Source organism: Haliotis rufescens, unplaced genomic scaffold, assembly GCF_023055435.1.
Source record: "Haliotis rufescens isolate VD_foot unplaced genomic scaffold, xgHalRufe1.0.p SCAF_22, whole genome shotgun sequence".
Lineage (NCBI taxonomy): Eukaryota > Metazoa > Mollusca > Gastropoda > Lepetellida > Haliotidae > Haliotis > Haliotis rufescens.
Genome location: NW_025963913.1, coordinates 6,580,551 through 6,593,177, shown reverse-complemented (window position 1 = coordinate 6,593,177; position 12,627 = coordinate 6,580,551). Strand labels below are relative to the sequence as shown.

Sequence of the window (12,627 nt, the reverse complement as noted above, 5' to 3'; positions counted from 1 at the left end):
CTGGATCAGTTCCTTCTGTACTTGTGTAGCACCCATCGGTTGAAGGGCTTACCACCCCCACATACCTGGTCGCCATCTACTCCGTTCTGGCCATCCCGGACGATCGGAGAAAGACGAAAATTCCCGACCTACGGGCCTGGCTGCGCTCGTTCAGTCTTGAAGACCTGAAGACCAAGTTCGGACCGCCTGCGTTGGATCTGAATGTGGTCTTCAATGCCCTTCGAACCACTCCCCTCGTCTTCCTTCTTCGACCTTAAGTAGAAGACGGGTGTTTCTACTGGTTTTGACTACTGCCGCTCGAGTCCATGTACAGCACGCCCTCGACGTCTCCCATGCCCGGTTCGAATGCGGTACCCAGGGCGCCGTTCATCATGGACCGTACTGGGACGTCAGCGTAAAGACTCAACTCCCAGGACAGCCTGATAGATCATTCCTTGTCCCCTCCCCCCTCGTCCAGTGTGGGTGCCGAGGATGAGGATGACGCCAACGCCGCTGCTTCTCTGGTACCTGAGCGGTGCCCGTCGACCTCACCGGTGTTCCTTGCCTCCAGCCTAGAGGGCTCTCCTGCGTTTCGCATTCGCTCTTGGGATTGGTCGTAGATTTTGCCGCCGACGCCGCTGATTCTTCGATTCCCCGAGCGGGGCCCGTCGAACTCTCTGGTGTTTATCACCTCAGATTAGCTCTAGGTTCTACTGCGTTTCGCTTTCGCTCTTCGGTAAGTTATATATTTTGGCTACACGCCTCATTGTTTTTCGGTTACCTATTCGGGCGTTTCGTTTTTGCATCGACTCTTGTTTCCTGAAGACAGGAATGGTCGTAGATGTTCCGGTCATCACTTGTATGTGGTGCGGATTCATCGGACCTTGACGAGGGTTTAATATGGTTCACATCTGCAAGTATGCCCACCGGCCAAGCCGTCTGATAAAGATGCAATACGGAGTAATGCAGGATAAGTTAAAAAATTTAGTAAAATCTAAATATTTTTTACATTTGTATACTTATCCTGCATTACGAAGTCTAAGTTCCCTCCCTTTCGCTACGCTACCTCCCCACGAAGTTTCAGATGTTATGTTTAAAGCAGTTATGTCTTTTGGTGTGACGTCATGACTTCCGGGTCACGTGCCGACTGTGAGAGGGCGCTGCCTCCTGGGCTGGTTGGGACAACTTTCTTCAGCAGCTGGATCTCACACAGTTCGTCTCTCTGTCAAACATAGCAGTAAATGCAATACGGAGTAATGCAGGATAAGTATACAAATGTAAAAAATATTTAGATTTTACTAATTTGATTTGTCTCTCCCAAGGCCTACCTGATCTCTCCCCGCTGTGAGTGGGTGAAGGAGTGGCCGGGCCAGGTGGTCTTGTGTGCATCCCAAGTTTACTGGACACGTGAGGTGCATGAGGCTATCCGGGGAGGACCGCAGGGGCTCAAGGACTACTGGGAGAAATTGCAGATTCAGCTGACTGATGTTGTGGCGCTGGTCCGAGGCAAACTGACCAAGCAGCAGAGAATCACACTGGGAGCTCTTGTGGTTATAGACGTACATGCTCGGGACGTGGTGCTGGACATGTCCAATAAAGGTACTCAGAGCTCATAAAAGTACTCAGAGGTTGGGGACCTGTGAACATCCAGGGTAGAATAGGGTCTTCAGCAACCCATGCTTGCCTTAAAAAGCAACTATACTTGTCGTAAGAGGAGACTAACGGGATCGGGTGGTCAGACTCGCTGACTTGGTTGATGCATGTCATCATATCCAAATAGCATGGATCGATGCTTGTGTCAATCACTGGATTGTCTGGCCCAGACACGATTATTTTCTGGGGCTAGGGCATTGCGCCCCACCTTCCAACTATTTGATAAATGCATGGTTTGAGATAGGATAAGTTTGCAAATGTGTAAATTTCCCAAAAAATTGTAAATCCTTATCCTATCTCACACGTTATATGCGCACCCGTTCATCCCCGCATATAATTCTCTTAGTCTATGAAGCTTTAGAAAGAGAATGAGTTGGCTGGGGAAATCACGTGGTTAGTGTGTATAGGTCAACATGCATACAGAGCGTGCATGACCCAGATTGTTGGGAAGTGACCATGGTGATGCAGGTGAACTGGGGTTTTTTAAAAGCTGGAAACCTTTGTATTAGCATGTTTTCCATTTTGGATCAAAGAAGAAAGAGAGACGCATAGTGTGAGATAGGATAAGTTTATAAATATACAATTCATTGTAAAATTTACAATTTCATCAAGGCAACCCATGTAGCAAGTTTATTTTTCTCTGAAGGTACTTGGAGAATCATTTGATTTAATAATTACTATATTATGGCCAAATACAATCAGTACATTGTTGCCTCTTTGGAGTACAATAAAAATAGGATCGTATGCAATCAGGACATTCAGTTTCTCAAATATTATATTTATATCTATACAGTGCAGTTCCTTTAATCTCTGTGACTATTGTTTATGCTAGGTGTGGCTGCGGAGAATGACTTCAACTGGTTGTCCCAGCTGCGCTACTACTGGGAGGAGGAGAAGATGCTGGTGCGCATCACCAACGCAACTGTCAGATACTGTAACGAGTACCTTGGCAACTCCGGCCGCCTTGTCATCACTCCTCTCACAGACAGATGCTACAGAACACTGGTCGGAGCATTCCATCTCAATCTGAACGGAGCGCCGGAAGGTCCTGCTGGAACAGGGAAGACGGAGACCACCAAGGATCTGGCAAAGGCTCTGGCTGTGCAGTGTGTTGTGTTCAACTGCTCCGATGGTCTGGACTACATTGCTATGGGCAAGGTAAATATTTGGTCACAGGTTCACTGCTAAGTTTCAATAATCATAAATGGTTTCCTAATTGATGCGCAGAAAAATTGTTATCTTCACTTACACTATTATGTATATATATATTTAGAACTGGTTTGTGAATTTCAGTTCTTCAAAGGTCTTGCCTCAGCAGGAGCATGGGCATGTTTTGATGAGTTCAACCGTATCGACCTGGAAGTGTTGTCTGTGGTTGCACAGCAGGTATGCAATTGTTTTGGTGATGTTTATATGTCATGTTTTATTTATCGTTATTATGTATTTGGATTTATTTTGATAAAGAATTGTGCAGCGTTAGATATTGTCACTAGTCCTGTAGTCCTTGCCAAACTGCCCATTAGTCAAGGTATCATAAGGACTAGTAGAAATTTGCCATTAGTAAAGGTTTACCTATATGTTATCATTATAAGGAATAGTGGACTTAAATAGTTTCTATCGCTGTTGTGATATGGAATATATTAGTTTCAGCAATGACATTATGACAGATCGCGTCCTATGAATTTAATATATTGCTGTCTCCCTCAGATCCTGTGTATTATCCGTGCGGTCCAGGGCAAGGTTGACACATTCATGTTTGAAGGAACAGAGCTCGCCTTGAACCCCAACTGCTATGTTTGTATCACCATGAACCCTGGCTATGCTGGCCGCTCTGAGCTGCCAGACAACTTGAAGGTGCTCTTCAGAACTGTGGCCATGATGGTGCCAGACTATGCCATGATTGCTGAGATCTCATTATATTCCTTCGGCTTCCTGGATGCCAGAAATCTGGCTGTGAAGATTGTGACCACCTACCGACTGTGCTCGGAACAACTGTCCTCCCAGTTTCACTACGACTATGGTATGAGAGCTGTGAAGGCCGTGTTGTCAGCCGCAGGTAACCTCAAGCTGAAATATCCTGATGAAGATGAAGATATCCTGGTAAGTCCATGTATATCTCAACATTCAACAATGGTTGACAAACTGTTCAGGCAAATATCCACAATAGCTTTTCATTATCAAGGTTGTATCTATTACACTTCATACAGATTTCACTGATTTTGTTGTGCAATTATTCCTGACGTCATCATTTTTTATACCTCATTTTTCAACAGTGACACAGTACGGTACATAATTACAGCTTCTCATAGCATTGTCATTCTTATTTTAGCTTCTGCGATCAATCATTGATGTCAACTTACCCAAGTTCTTATCCCACGACATCCCACTGTTCAATGGTATCATCTCCGACTTGTTCCCTGGACTCCAGCTGCCAGAGGCCGACTACAAGCTCTTCCTTGCTACCATGCAGTATCAGTGTGAGAAGAAGAACCTACAGTTTGTGGACTTCTTCCGGGAGAAGATCATCCAGACATACGAGATGATGATAGTGAGACACGGGTGAGTCAGTCCTAGATGTGCCCTGTAGCACCGTACCTCCTGCTCGTTGTAGGAGGGACATGGGATCAGGGCCCTGTTCCACAAAGCATCTTAGCACTATGATGATCTTAAGCCTATGCTAAAGTATTGGAGTTACGATCACCTTGGCAAAGATTCCTTTGTGAAACAGGGCCCACATGCATAAACCAATCTTAGGCAACACTTTTTATATTTCTTGGTTTACGGATTTCAAACTCATTTCAAAAGTGAGGTAGGCCAATTTTTTTTAAAAACTTGACTTTTGTCCTAAATAGTTAGGGAGGTACAAAAAACATATTCTGGAGTAACAAAAGTAAAACAACTTAATCTTTCAAGAACCTTTTATTATATCTCTGGCACACACCTTGTGCACAAATGGCAGTATAACAATATTCATGTCATGGGTGAAATACATGAAGACGCTGCTGTTTTGGCAGCATGGGCGACTATTAATTCTTTCAACACCAGTCAACCAGAAGATTTTACTGCTGGGACACCGAGTTTCCAGAGACTCTTGTGTGATAGATGAAGCCAGCATTTATCATGGAAATTATCTGCTTGTAAAACATCTTTGCTACTACATATTTAGCTATAGACTGTTTGAAAGGTCTGTTTAATCCTATTGTTAATGAATATGAAAGTTATGTGTATCACATTATTTAGATAATTCATTAACAACTTAATAAAGTTTGTTGTAAATAAAGAAAATGTAAGCTAACACATTCATAACGTCCAGATGAGGGACTAAGGAAGCCAAAGTTTCCCATTCTCTTTCAGATTAAATCCTCCTTGGGGCACTTATTGCATTTTCCTTCCTCAAGAAAATCTACATAACATAGTTGTAACCATTTTCCTTAATAAAAAATGTTACCACACAAAAAAACTTCGTTTTTGTATGATATACGACTACCCTTACGGGGCCTCACACTCCACAGCGCGTCACGCCAGGGGAAGCAACTCTTACCCAAATCACTTTCCTTTATGTCATACGCCTGACAGGACGTTTGATATTTCAAGAAAAAGTTTCACCAACGAAATCGTACACTGAGACACCATGACTGACCAAACTGTATGTATGGTACATTTATTTCCTTGCAAAGGCGTAATACCTCGCATTGTAAAGTTATAGTGTTGTAATTCTCATAGAAGAAACGCCACGTGTATGGTGCATTGGAATTCAAATGACCATAATGGCGTCCATTGTGTGGTTCCGCTGTCTGACACATGTAACACCAAGGCCATCAAAACGGCTTGGGGTTTTGTTATATCATACAGATTTGAACTGCACGTTTTCCTTTACATAAACCCAAGGTGGTGTGCTAGATTATAACTACACTTACTTTTTTTTTTTTTTACGGGTTATTTACACCTTAGCGCGTAACACGCCCCTTTGGTGTTTTAAAAAATTATACTACAGACATTGGCTATTAGTATCGCGTTACAAATCGCATTCTACATTACGCCTTTGCTTCTGTTTTCACAATTTTAAATGCACGTATCTTTCCGATCTTTAATATCGCACTGATACACTATTTCCCGCCCAACCCAACTCAGAATTTACCCTCTTTTTTACAGACCTTCAAACTTTGTACGGGATGTGGGCTAAACATCCCACCCAGGACAAGCATGAATGCTGCCTGAAGTGTTTGGTTGAAAAGGGGCTTGAGGATCAATCATGCCCCATCTGCAGGGCCTTTACCCTGAAAACACTCTAAAAAGGCCATCCCCCCCCTCTAAAAAGGGTAAAAGTAAGGCGAAACATACGCCTTCTGCAACAGTCTCCTCCGCCCCCTCTCCGAGGGCCGGGGGAGAGGGCTCTAGAGTCCCCGAGGTTCCCACACCTGCACCCTCTCCTGCACCCTCTTTGGCAGACATCTCTGCTTTGTTTAAGTCACAGATGGCGTCGATGATGAAGTAGGTCAATTCCCAACTCCGAGAGGAGCTGCGGGCTGGGCCTTTCCCGTTGTCGGCGCCGGACGCAGCTTCGAGGTCTTGTGGAATGCCCGGCGTCAGCCGAGGCAGGCCACTTGACCTCATGGACCATCCGAGACCGGCCCTGAGGGTGTTCACCAAGCTGATGTTGATTCCTGCCCAAGTGGCAAGGTCGAAAGGTCGGTTCTGCCATCCGTACCTCGACGACTGGTTACTAAGAGCTCTATCGCATTCCCTGAGTCAGAAAGACATTCTGATCACTCTAGGGTGGATAGTCAATCTCAAGAAGTCAGATCTGAGCCCTACTCAGAATCTTGTCTTCTTAGGGGCGAACTTCAACACAGTGAGCGGACTTGTATCTCTCTCACAAGATCCCATAATCAAGGTCAGAAGTTGTACTTCCCAGTTCCTTCTGTCCACAAGACACACTGCTCGTATATGGCTCCAGTTACTGGGCAACATGCAGGCGACGGTGGATGTGGTTTGCCGGGCTATTTGAGAATGAGACCCATTCAACAAGCGCTCCGTTGACTTTGGGTGAACTCGGAAGATCTGGAGACTGTTCTCGAGACTCCGCAGTGGCTCATTACACACCTTCAGTGGTGGACCGAGGTCGGGAATCTGTCCCAGGGGCTCCCCCTCGACACTCCCGTTCCATCTCTCACAGTTCAAACAGACGCGTCACTCTCCGGCTGGTGAGGCGTTCTGAACGATCACACTGCCTCGGGACTATGGTCCAAGCAGGAGATCAAACTGCATATCAATGTGCTAGAACTGAGAGCGGTCAGGTTGGTGTTCCAACGCTTCCTGGATCTGCTTCGTGGCCAAGTGGTTCATCTAGAGATGGACAACCAAACGGCGATGACTTACATCCAGAAGCAGGGAGGAACGGTGTCCCCGTCGCTTCTCCAAGAGACGTGGCAGTTCCTACTATGGTGCGACTCTCACGATATCAGGGTGCTACCTGTTTATCTCCCGGGGGTGGACAACGTCCGTGCGGACGCTCTGTCTCGCCAGATCCTCGCTCCTCACGAGTGGAGGCTCGACCTGGGGATATTCGGGATTATCTCCCTGTTATACGGGTCGTTCCAGGTGGATCTTTTTGCGTCTGGAGTGAATCACCAGACACCAACGTTCTGCTCCTGACTCCCCGACCCGAGGTCGGTGGGACACCAGACGCCTTCCAGCTAGATTGGACGGACAGAGTTCTGTGGGCATTCCCCCCAGTACCTCTGATTTCCAAGGTCCTGTCTCAGCTAGCCACTCAGCCTGCGCGACTGCTTGTGCTCCTGGCACCTCTTTGGTCGGCGCAGAGTTGGTTTCCAGTAATACTCAGGTTTCTGGCTCAGACTTCTGTTCTATTACCTTTACGACCGGACCTCCTATCCCAGAACGGGGCACTCCACCCGAATCCCAAGTTCATTGGGTGGCTTGGCCACTGTCAGGAATCCCCTCCAGAAGAGCGGTATTCCTGCACGAGTTGCAGACACAATACTGGCTTCGCAGAGGGATTCGACAAACGTTCAGTACGAGGATAGATGGGCCTGCTATGCGCGCTGGTGTGCCGATAGAGGGATTGCAGATCCCTTTTCTGCAGATCTCGTAGCCGTGCTTGAGTTCCTCCAGTCGCGACTAGATGACGGCCTGGCCTCATTGACAGTCCGGGGGTACTCTACAGCTATCGCAGCTTTTCACGTCCCTGTCAACGGGGCACTTCTGGGTGCGCACCCATTAGTGCAGCACTTTTTAGCAGTTGTGGACAGGATCCGACCGCCTGTCCGGCGGATCAGTCCCCCTTGGGACTTGTCAATCGTTCTTGATTGGCTGTCCGGTCCTTCCTTTCGGGAACTGTCATCTCTCTCTCTTCAGCTGTTGAGCTGGAAGACGGCGTTCCTTGTGGCGGTAACGTCTGGCAGATGGGTAGGCGACATTCATGCAATGTCAGCTGATCCCGAACTAACAGTCTTCCACCGGGACAGGGTCAGTATTCGGCTGCCGGACTCTTATAGTCCTAAGGTCGCACACGCCTTCCACGTGACGGCTCCTATTGAGCTACCTGCTCTTTCACAGCCTTCCTCGTCTGGGACCACTGCAAGACATGCTCATGTCTAGGATGTCCGCAGGACCCTCAAGGCCTATATCAGTAGAACTAAGGGTATCCGTAAGTATAACCAACTATTTTGCTGTTATGGTGGTAGGAAGGCTGGCTCACCTGCGAGCAAACAAACTATCTCGAGGTGGAAAGTGTCAACTTTTTGTACTGCATACATGCTTCAAGGCAGGAACCCCCCTACCAGGTTGAAGGCTCATTCGGTTAGAGCAGTGGCTACATCAAAAGTGTACGCCGCAGCTCTGCCCATTGAGGAGATCTGCTCCGCGGCTATTTGGAGCCAGCCGAGCTAGTTTCAAGTTCTCGAATATGATCAGCCACAAATAATGGATATTTCATAGTATATGGTCGACCACGCCCTGTCTCTAGCCCCCGCCTCTCGACGGTGGTGCCTCACGATAAGGTTGGTTCCATTTATTGAACTCTTGTTTATTCAATGAAATAATCAAAATACGATGTATTTATTACACTTGTTGCTGACGGATGCCACTTCCTAGATTATCTTTAGGAGTCTATCTTGATGTAATAAGTGCCCCAATGATGATTTAATCCGAAAGAGAATTTTACAAACCTGTAGGGTTATGAATTCTCTGATGAAATCCTCCTTGGGGCCTGGCCACCCACCTCCCCACATTCCATCAGCATTAGACATATGGAAAGTGATTTGGGTGAGAGTTGCTTCCCCTGGCGTGACACGCTGTGGAGGGTGAGGCCCCATAAGGGTGGTTGTATATCATACAAAAACGAAGTTTTTTTGTATGGTAACATTTTTTATTAAGGAAAATGGTTACAACTATGTCATGTAGATTTTCTTGAGCAAGGAAAATGCAATAAGTGCCCCAAGGAGGATTTGATCAGAGAATTCATAACCTCTACAGGTTTGTAAAAAATTTCAGCAAATATAAGATTTCATAAAATCCACTTACTTATTTCTTTTTCTTTTTTTTTAGTTTAAGGGGCATGGGTGGCCCAGTCGTCTAAGGCACCGCGATTCGATGTGCAGCGTTGCGTCCCTTGGGCACGCCAGAAACCTGATTGTGGGTTCGAATCCCGGTTCACCCCAGTTTTGTTTCTAGGTGTGTCAGCACCATACCGTGCTTGTGGGTTTCACCGAAGTGGTAAACGTCTAAGACCTGCATTACTTCGAGTTTTCCTCCCACATTAAGCTGACACGCCGTGATATAACTTGAATACTGTTATAAGCGTCGTTAAACCAAACTCACTCACTCTTTTTTAGTTTCATTATTTACGTAATCGGAAAATTATTTTAAAAAGAATTACAAATAGTATCTGTCATAACACATTTCCCTATAATAGTGGCTGTCCACTCACTAACATGAGGAAATACCTCCGATTTCGAAGCTTCGTATGAATAACACGTTCGTCAAAGGCTGCCATGTGGGTATCCATTAATAAGCTTATATTGTTTAACAGACCTAATGATAATAGTAACATCCATAGGAGTCTTTTTGTAGCTGTAACATTGGTTTCTAGTGATGCTTTCTTGCCGAAATCTGCTACAAGGTTCGTGATTGGTCAAATTTAAGCATGTGACCTAAGGCAGCCAAACAAATTACAGCAATGGTACCGTCCTCGTGTATGATAATTTTCCGATTTTGACGAAAGGTTTTGGTTAAATCATGTTATTCTGAACGTTTTAAGCAGGAAATTGTGATCTATATTAAAAATATGGAACTTCATGGATGTATCATGCTAGTTACGAACTGTGATAAAGATTTCTTATTCATATATTTTGGCATGAAACATTGTTTAATCAATGAATCAATCTGAGAAATCAAGGCAACGAAAGCTGAGATGTAATGACTTATGTTACCCACGATAGCACAAAAAGATGGAAATAATAACTTAGATCTATGTAAGTTTGACAACTTCTAGTTATTTTTCTTGATTTTATTTATTACTTTCTATAATACATTTAAAGATTTGCTTAAAACGTCTTTATTTTGCTGTTTGACATGTTCAATGAGAATCAGTTGTTGAAGTGTGTGTCCAAATTTTTTATTTTCAATAACATTGCGGGAAATAGTGAATAAGTTTCCAATATATTGATAAAAAATGATAAATTGAAATGGAATACGTATTTCAGGCATTACGGAATGTGAAAGATTTAATAAATGAATGATATGACAGGTAAGTTTATAAACTTTTATACCATTTTTATGTGACTTGGCCGGTCTAATGCCCTGCAGTGTCTGGTGACTTGTGGCTTCTTGGCCGGTGTACCGGCCTTCAGTGTTGAAACAGTTAAACTGGTCACCACTGCACTTTGCACATGCATCGATGGCATCAGAGCAGGATCCCAGCGAGAAATATCAAAGTGACCTCCCTTTTCTTTACACTCGCGGAGGAAATGAAATCTTTTCTTGTTTGAACTTTTTTTGCATTTTTTAAAGTAAAGATCGGCGGTAATAAATAAAGGAGTCATTTTTATTTTTATTTATGTCCAACATTTTGACTTTGAAAGAGCGGCGGATCCGTAAACCAAGTAATTAAAAGAATGTCAGCTTCGCGCAACAATGATCTTAAGTCTATGCTTAAGTATGGGAGTTACGATCACCTTAGTGCTAAGATCCCTTTGTGCAACTGGCCCCTGGTGGTTACCATGTGTGACAATGGCATGGGTTGCTGCTCATGCATATCAACCAAGGATGTATGATATGAGTACATGCAGCCCAAGCTGAATAGCTGTTATAAGGCCCATTGTGGTATAAAACATGTCACTCACTTGAAATACACTTTTCAGTGCATTAATTTAATATGTTATTGCAGTTGCATCAGTATTGTATAATAGTGAGGTTGCTCCAACTGTACAATGTTCAAAACATATTCTTGTCATTCTGAGTCATTCTGAGGTTTGTTCAAATTATTGATGTGTTCCCAATTCTTTTTAACATGCGTCAGCTGCTCTCTCAGTACTGTTTTAAGGAGTTTTAAAGAATATGAAAAAAACAATATGTATTATTAGTTTGATTGAGGAAGTGTGGATTTTTTTCAGCTTCATGTTGGTGGGGGAGCCGTTTGGCGCCAAGTCCAAGGTGCTGGAGGTGTTAGGGGAGGGCATGACACAGCTCAGTGAGGAAGGTCATGAGGACTTCGAGAGGGTCATCACGAGGATCGTCAACCCAAAATCCATCACCATGGGCCAGCTGTTTGGACAGTTTGATCCCGTCTCTCATGAGGTAAACAGGCAGCAAGCTAGGATGTTATTATACTCTTCCACAACCTAAAGGGCGCACATGTGACCCTTTCATCTCAGGGACTACAGTTTGCTGTGTGGAGTTGCATCCCTTAGTTGTGTACCTATGATCATGGGTTTGAATCCCAGTTCAACTTGATTATGTTTCTATGTTTGTCAGCACCATACATGTGCTTGAGGATTTCACCAAAGTTGTATCCAGTTCCTGGATCTCTACTTTCATAACGGAATATAACTGAAATACTGTGCAAACCACATTAAACTCACTCTCTGGCTAAAGCAGTTTTCATTTTGAGTTATTATCACAGTGGTTTGTAGACATTGCTGTTGTCTTGAGATGAGCCCATGTGTGATGTTGTATATTTCCAGTGGACAGATGGCGTGGTCGCCAACACATTCAGGGAGTTTGCCTCCACGGATACCCCCGACAGGAAGTGGGTCATATTTGATGGCCCCATCGATGCCCTGTGGATTGAGAACATGAACACTGTTCTGGATGACAACAAGAAGCTGTGTCTCATGAGTGGCGAGATCATCCAGATGTCTTCTGTCATGAGTCTCATCTTTGAAACCATGGATCTCTCGCAGGCCTCGGTAAGCTCATGCCTAGTGGAGGTGGAGACAATCCATTTGAGGTGGACTGTGAACTGATGCCTTTTACGGTACTTGTAATACAGTCTTGTTCTGGTGTGAATCTGCAGAAAGGCAGCAGAGAAGCAGTGAAGAAATCAGCTGTTTCATTTCATACTAGACAAGATATGTTTTGAACTAAAACCAGCAGTTTTCTTTTAAACTCAAGACCTTATAGTTTTCTTTTTTATGCAATCTTAATACAGTTTAGAATGATCCTAACAGTGCCATGTCTTGCGTTTAAGTATGAAATTGACCTTTTGTCCTCAGTAAATGGAAAGAAATTTAACAGAGCCTTTCTTCTCCGCTTTATCAGAAAGTGGATAAGACATATCCATGCTCAAACTACATTGATAGGCCAAAGTTAAGAAATGTATTTCAAGGATTCTTAGACTAAGGATGTTATTGTACATGACGCCACTAAACCCAGACTATAGAGTTACATGTTAAACGTATGATAGCATGCATATTTTTTACACACCACCTCTCTGACGGAAACTACACGAGATACCAGATTCAGATACCTTGA

General features: G+C 44.4%; 1 protein-coding gene across 3 annotated transcripts in view; it reads left to right on the top strand.

The window, feature by feature from the left end:
* LOC124118200 (dynein axonemal heavy chain 12-like) overlaps positions 1–12,627 on the top strand; it is a 111,812-nt gene that overhangs the window by 39,349 nt on the left and 59,836 nt on the right. For all 3 annotated transcript variants that reach the window (XM_046480319.2, XM_046480320.2, XM_046480317.2), the window contains 7 exons: positions 1,302–1,578; positions 2,465–2,790; positions 2,926–3,018; positions 3,340–3,732; positions 3,962–4,191; positions 11,268–11,451; positions 11,838–12,062. In XM_046480319.2, coding sequence (XP_046336275.1) covers positions 1,302–1,578; positions 2,465–2,790; positions 2,926–3,018; positions 3,340–3,732; positions 3,962–4,191; positions 11,268–11,451; positions 11,838–12,062 — 1,728 coding nt within the window. The remainder of the gene's footprint in view (positions 1–1,301; positions 1,579–2,464; positions 2,791–2,925; positions 3,019–3,339; positions 3,733–3,961; positions 4,192–11,267; positions 11,452–11,837; positions 12,063–12,627) is intronic.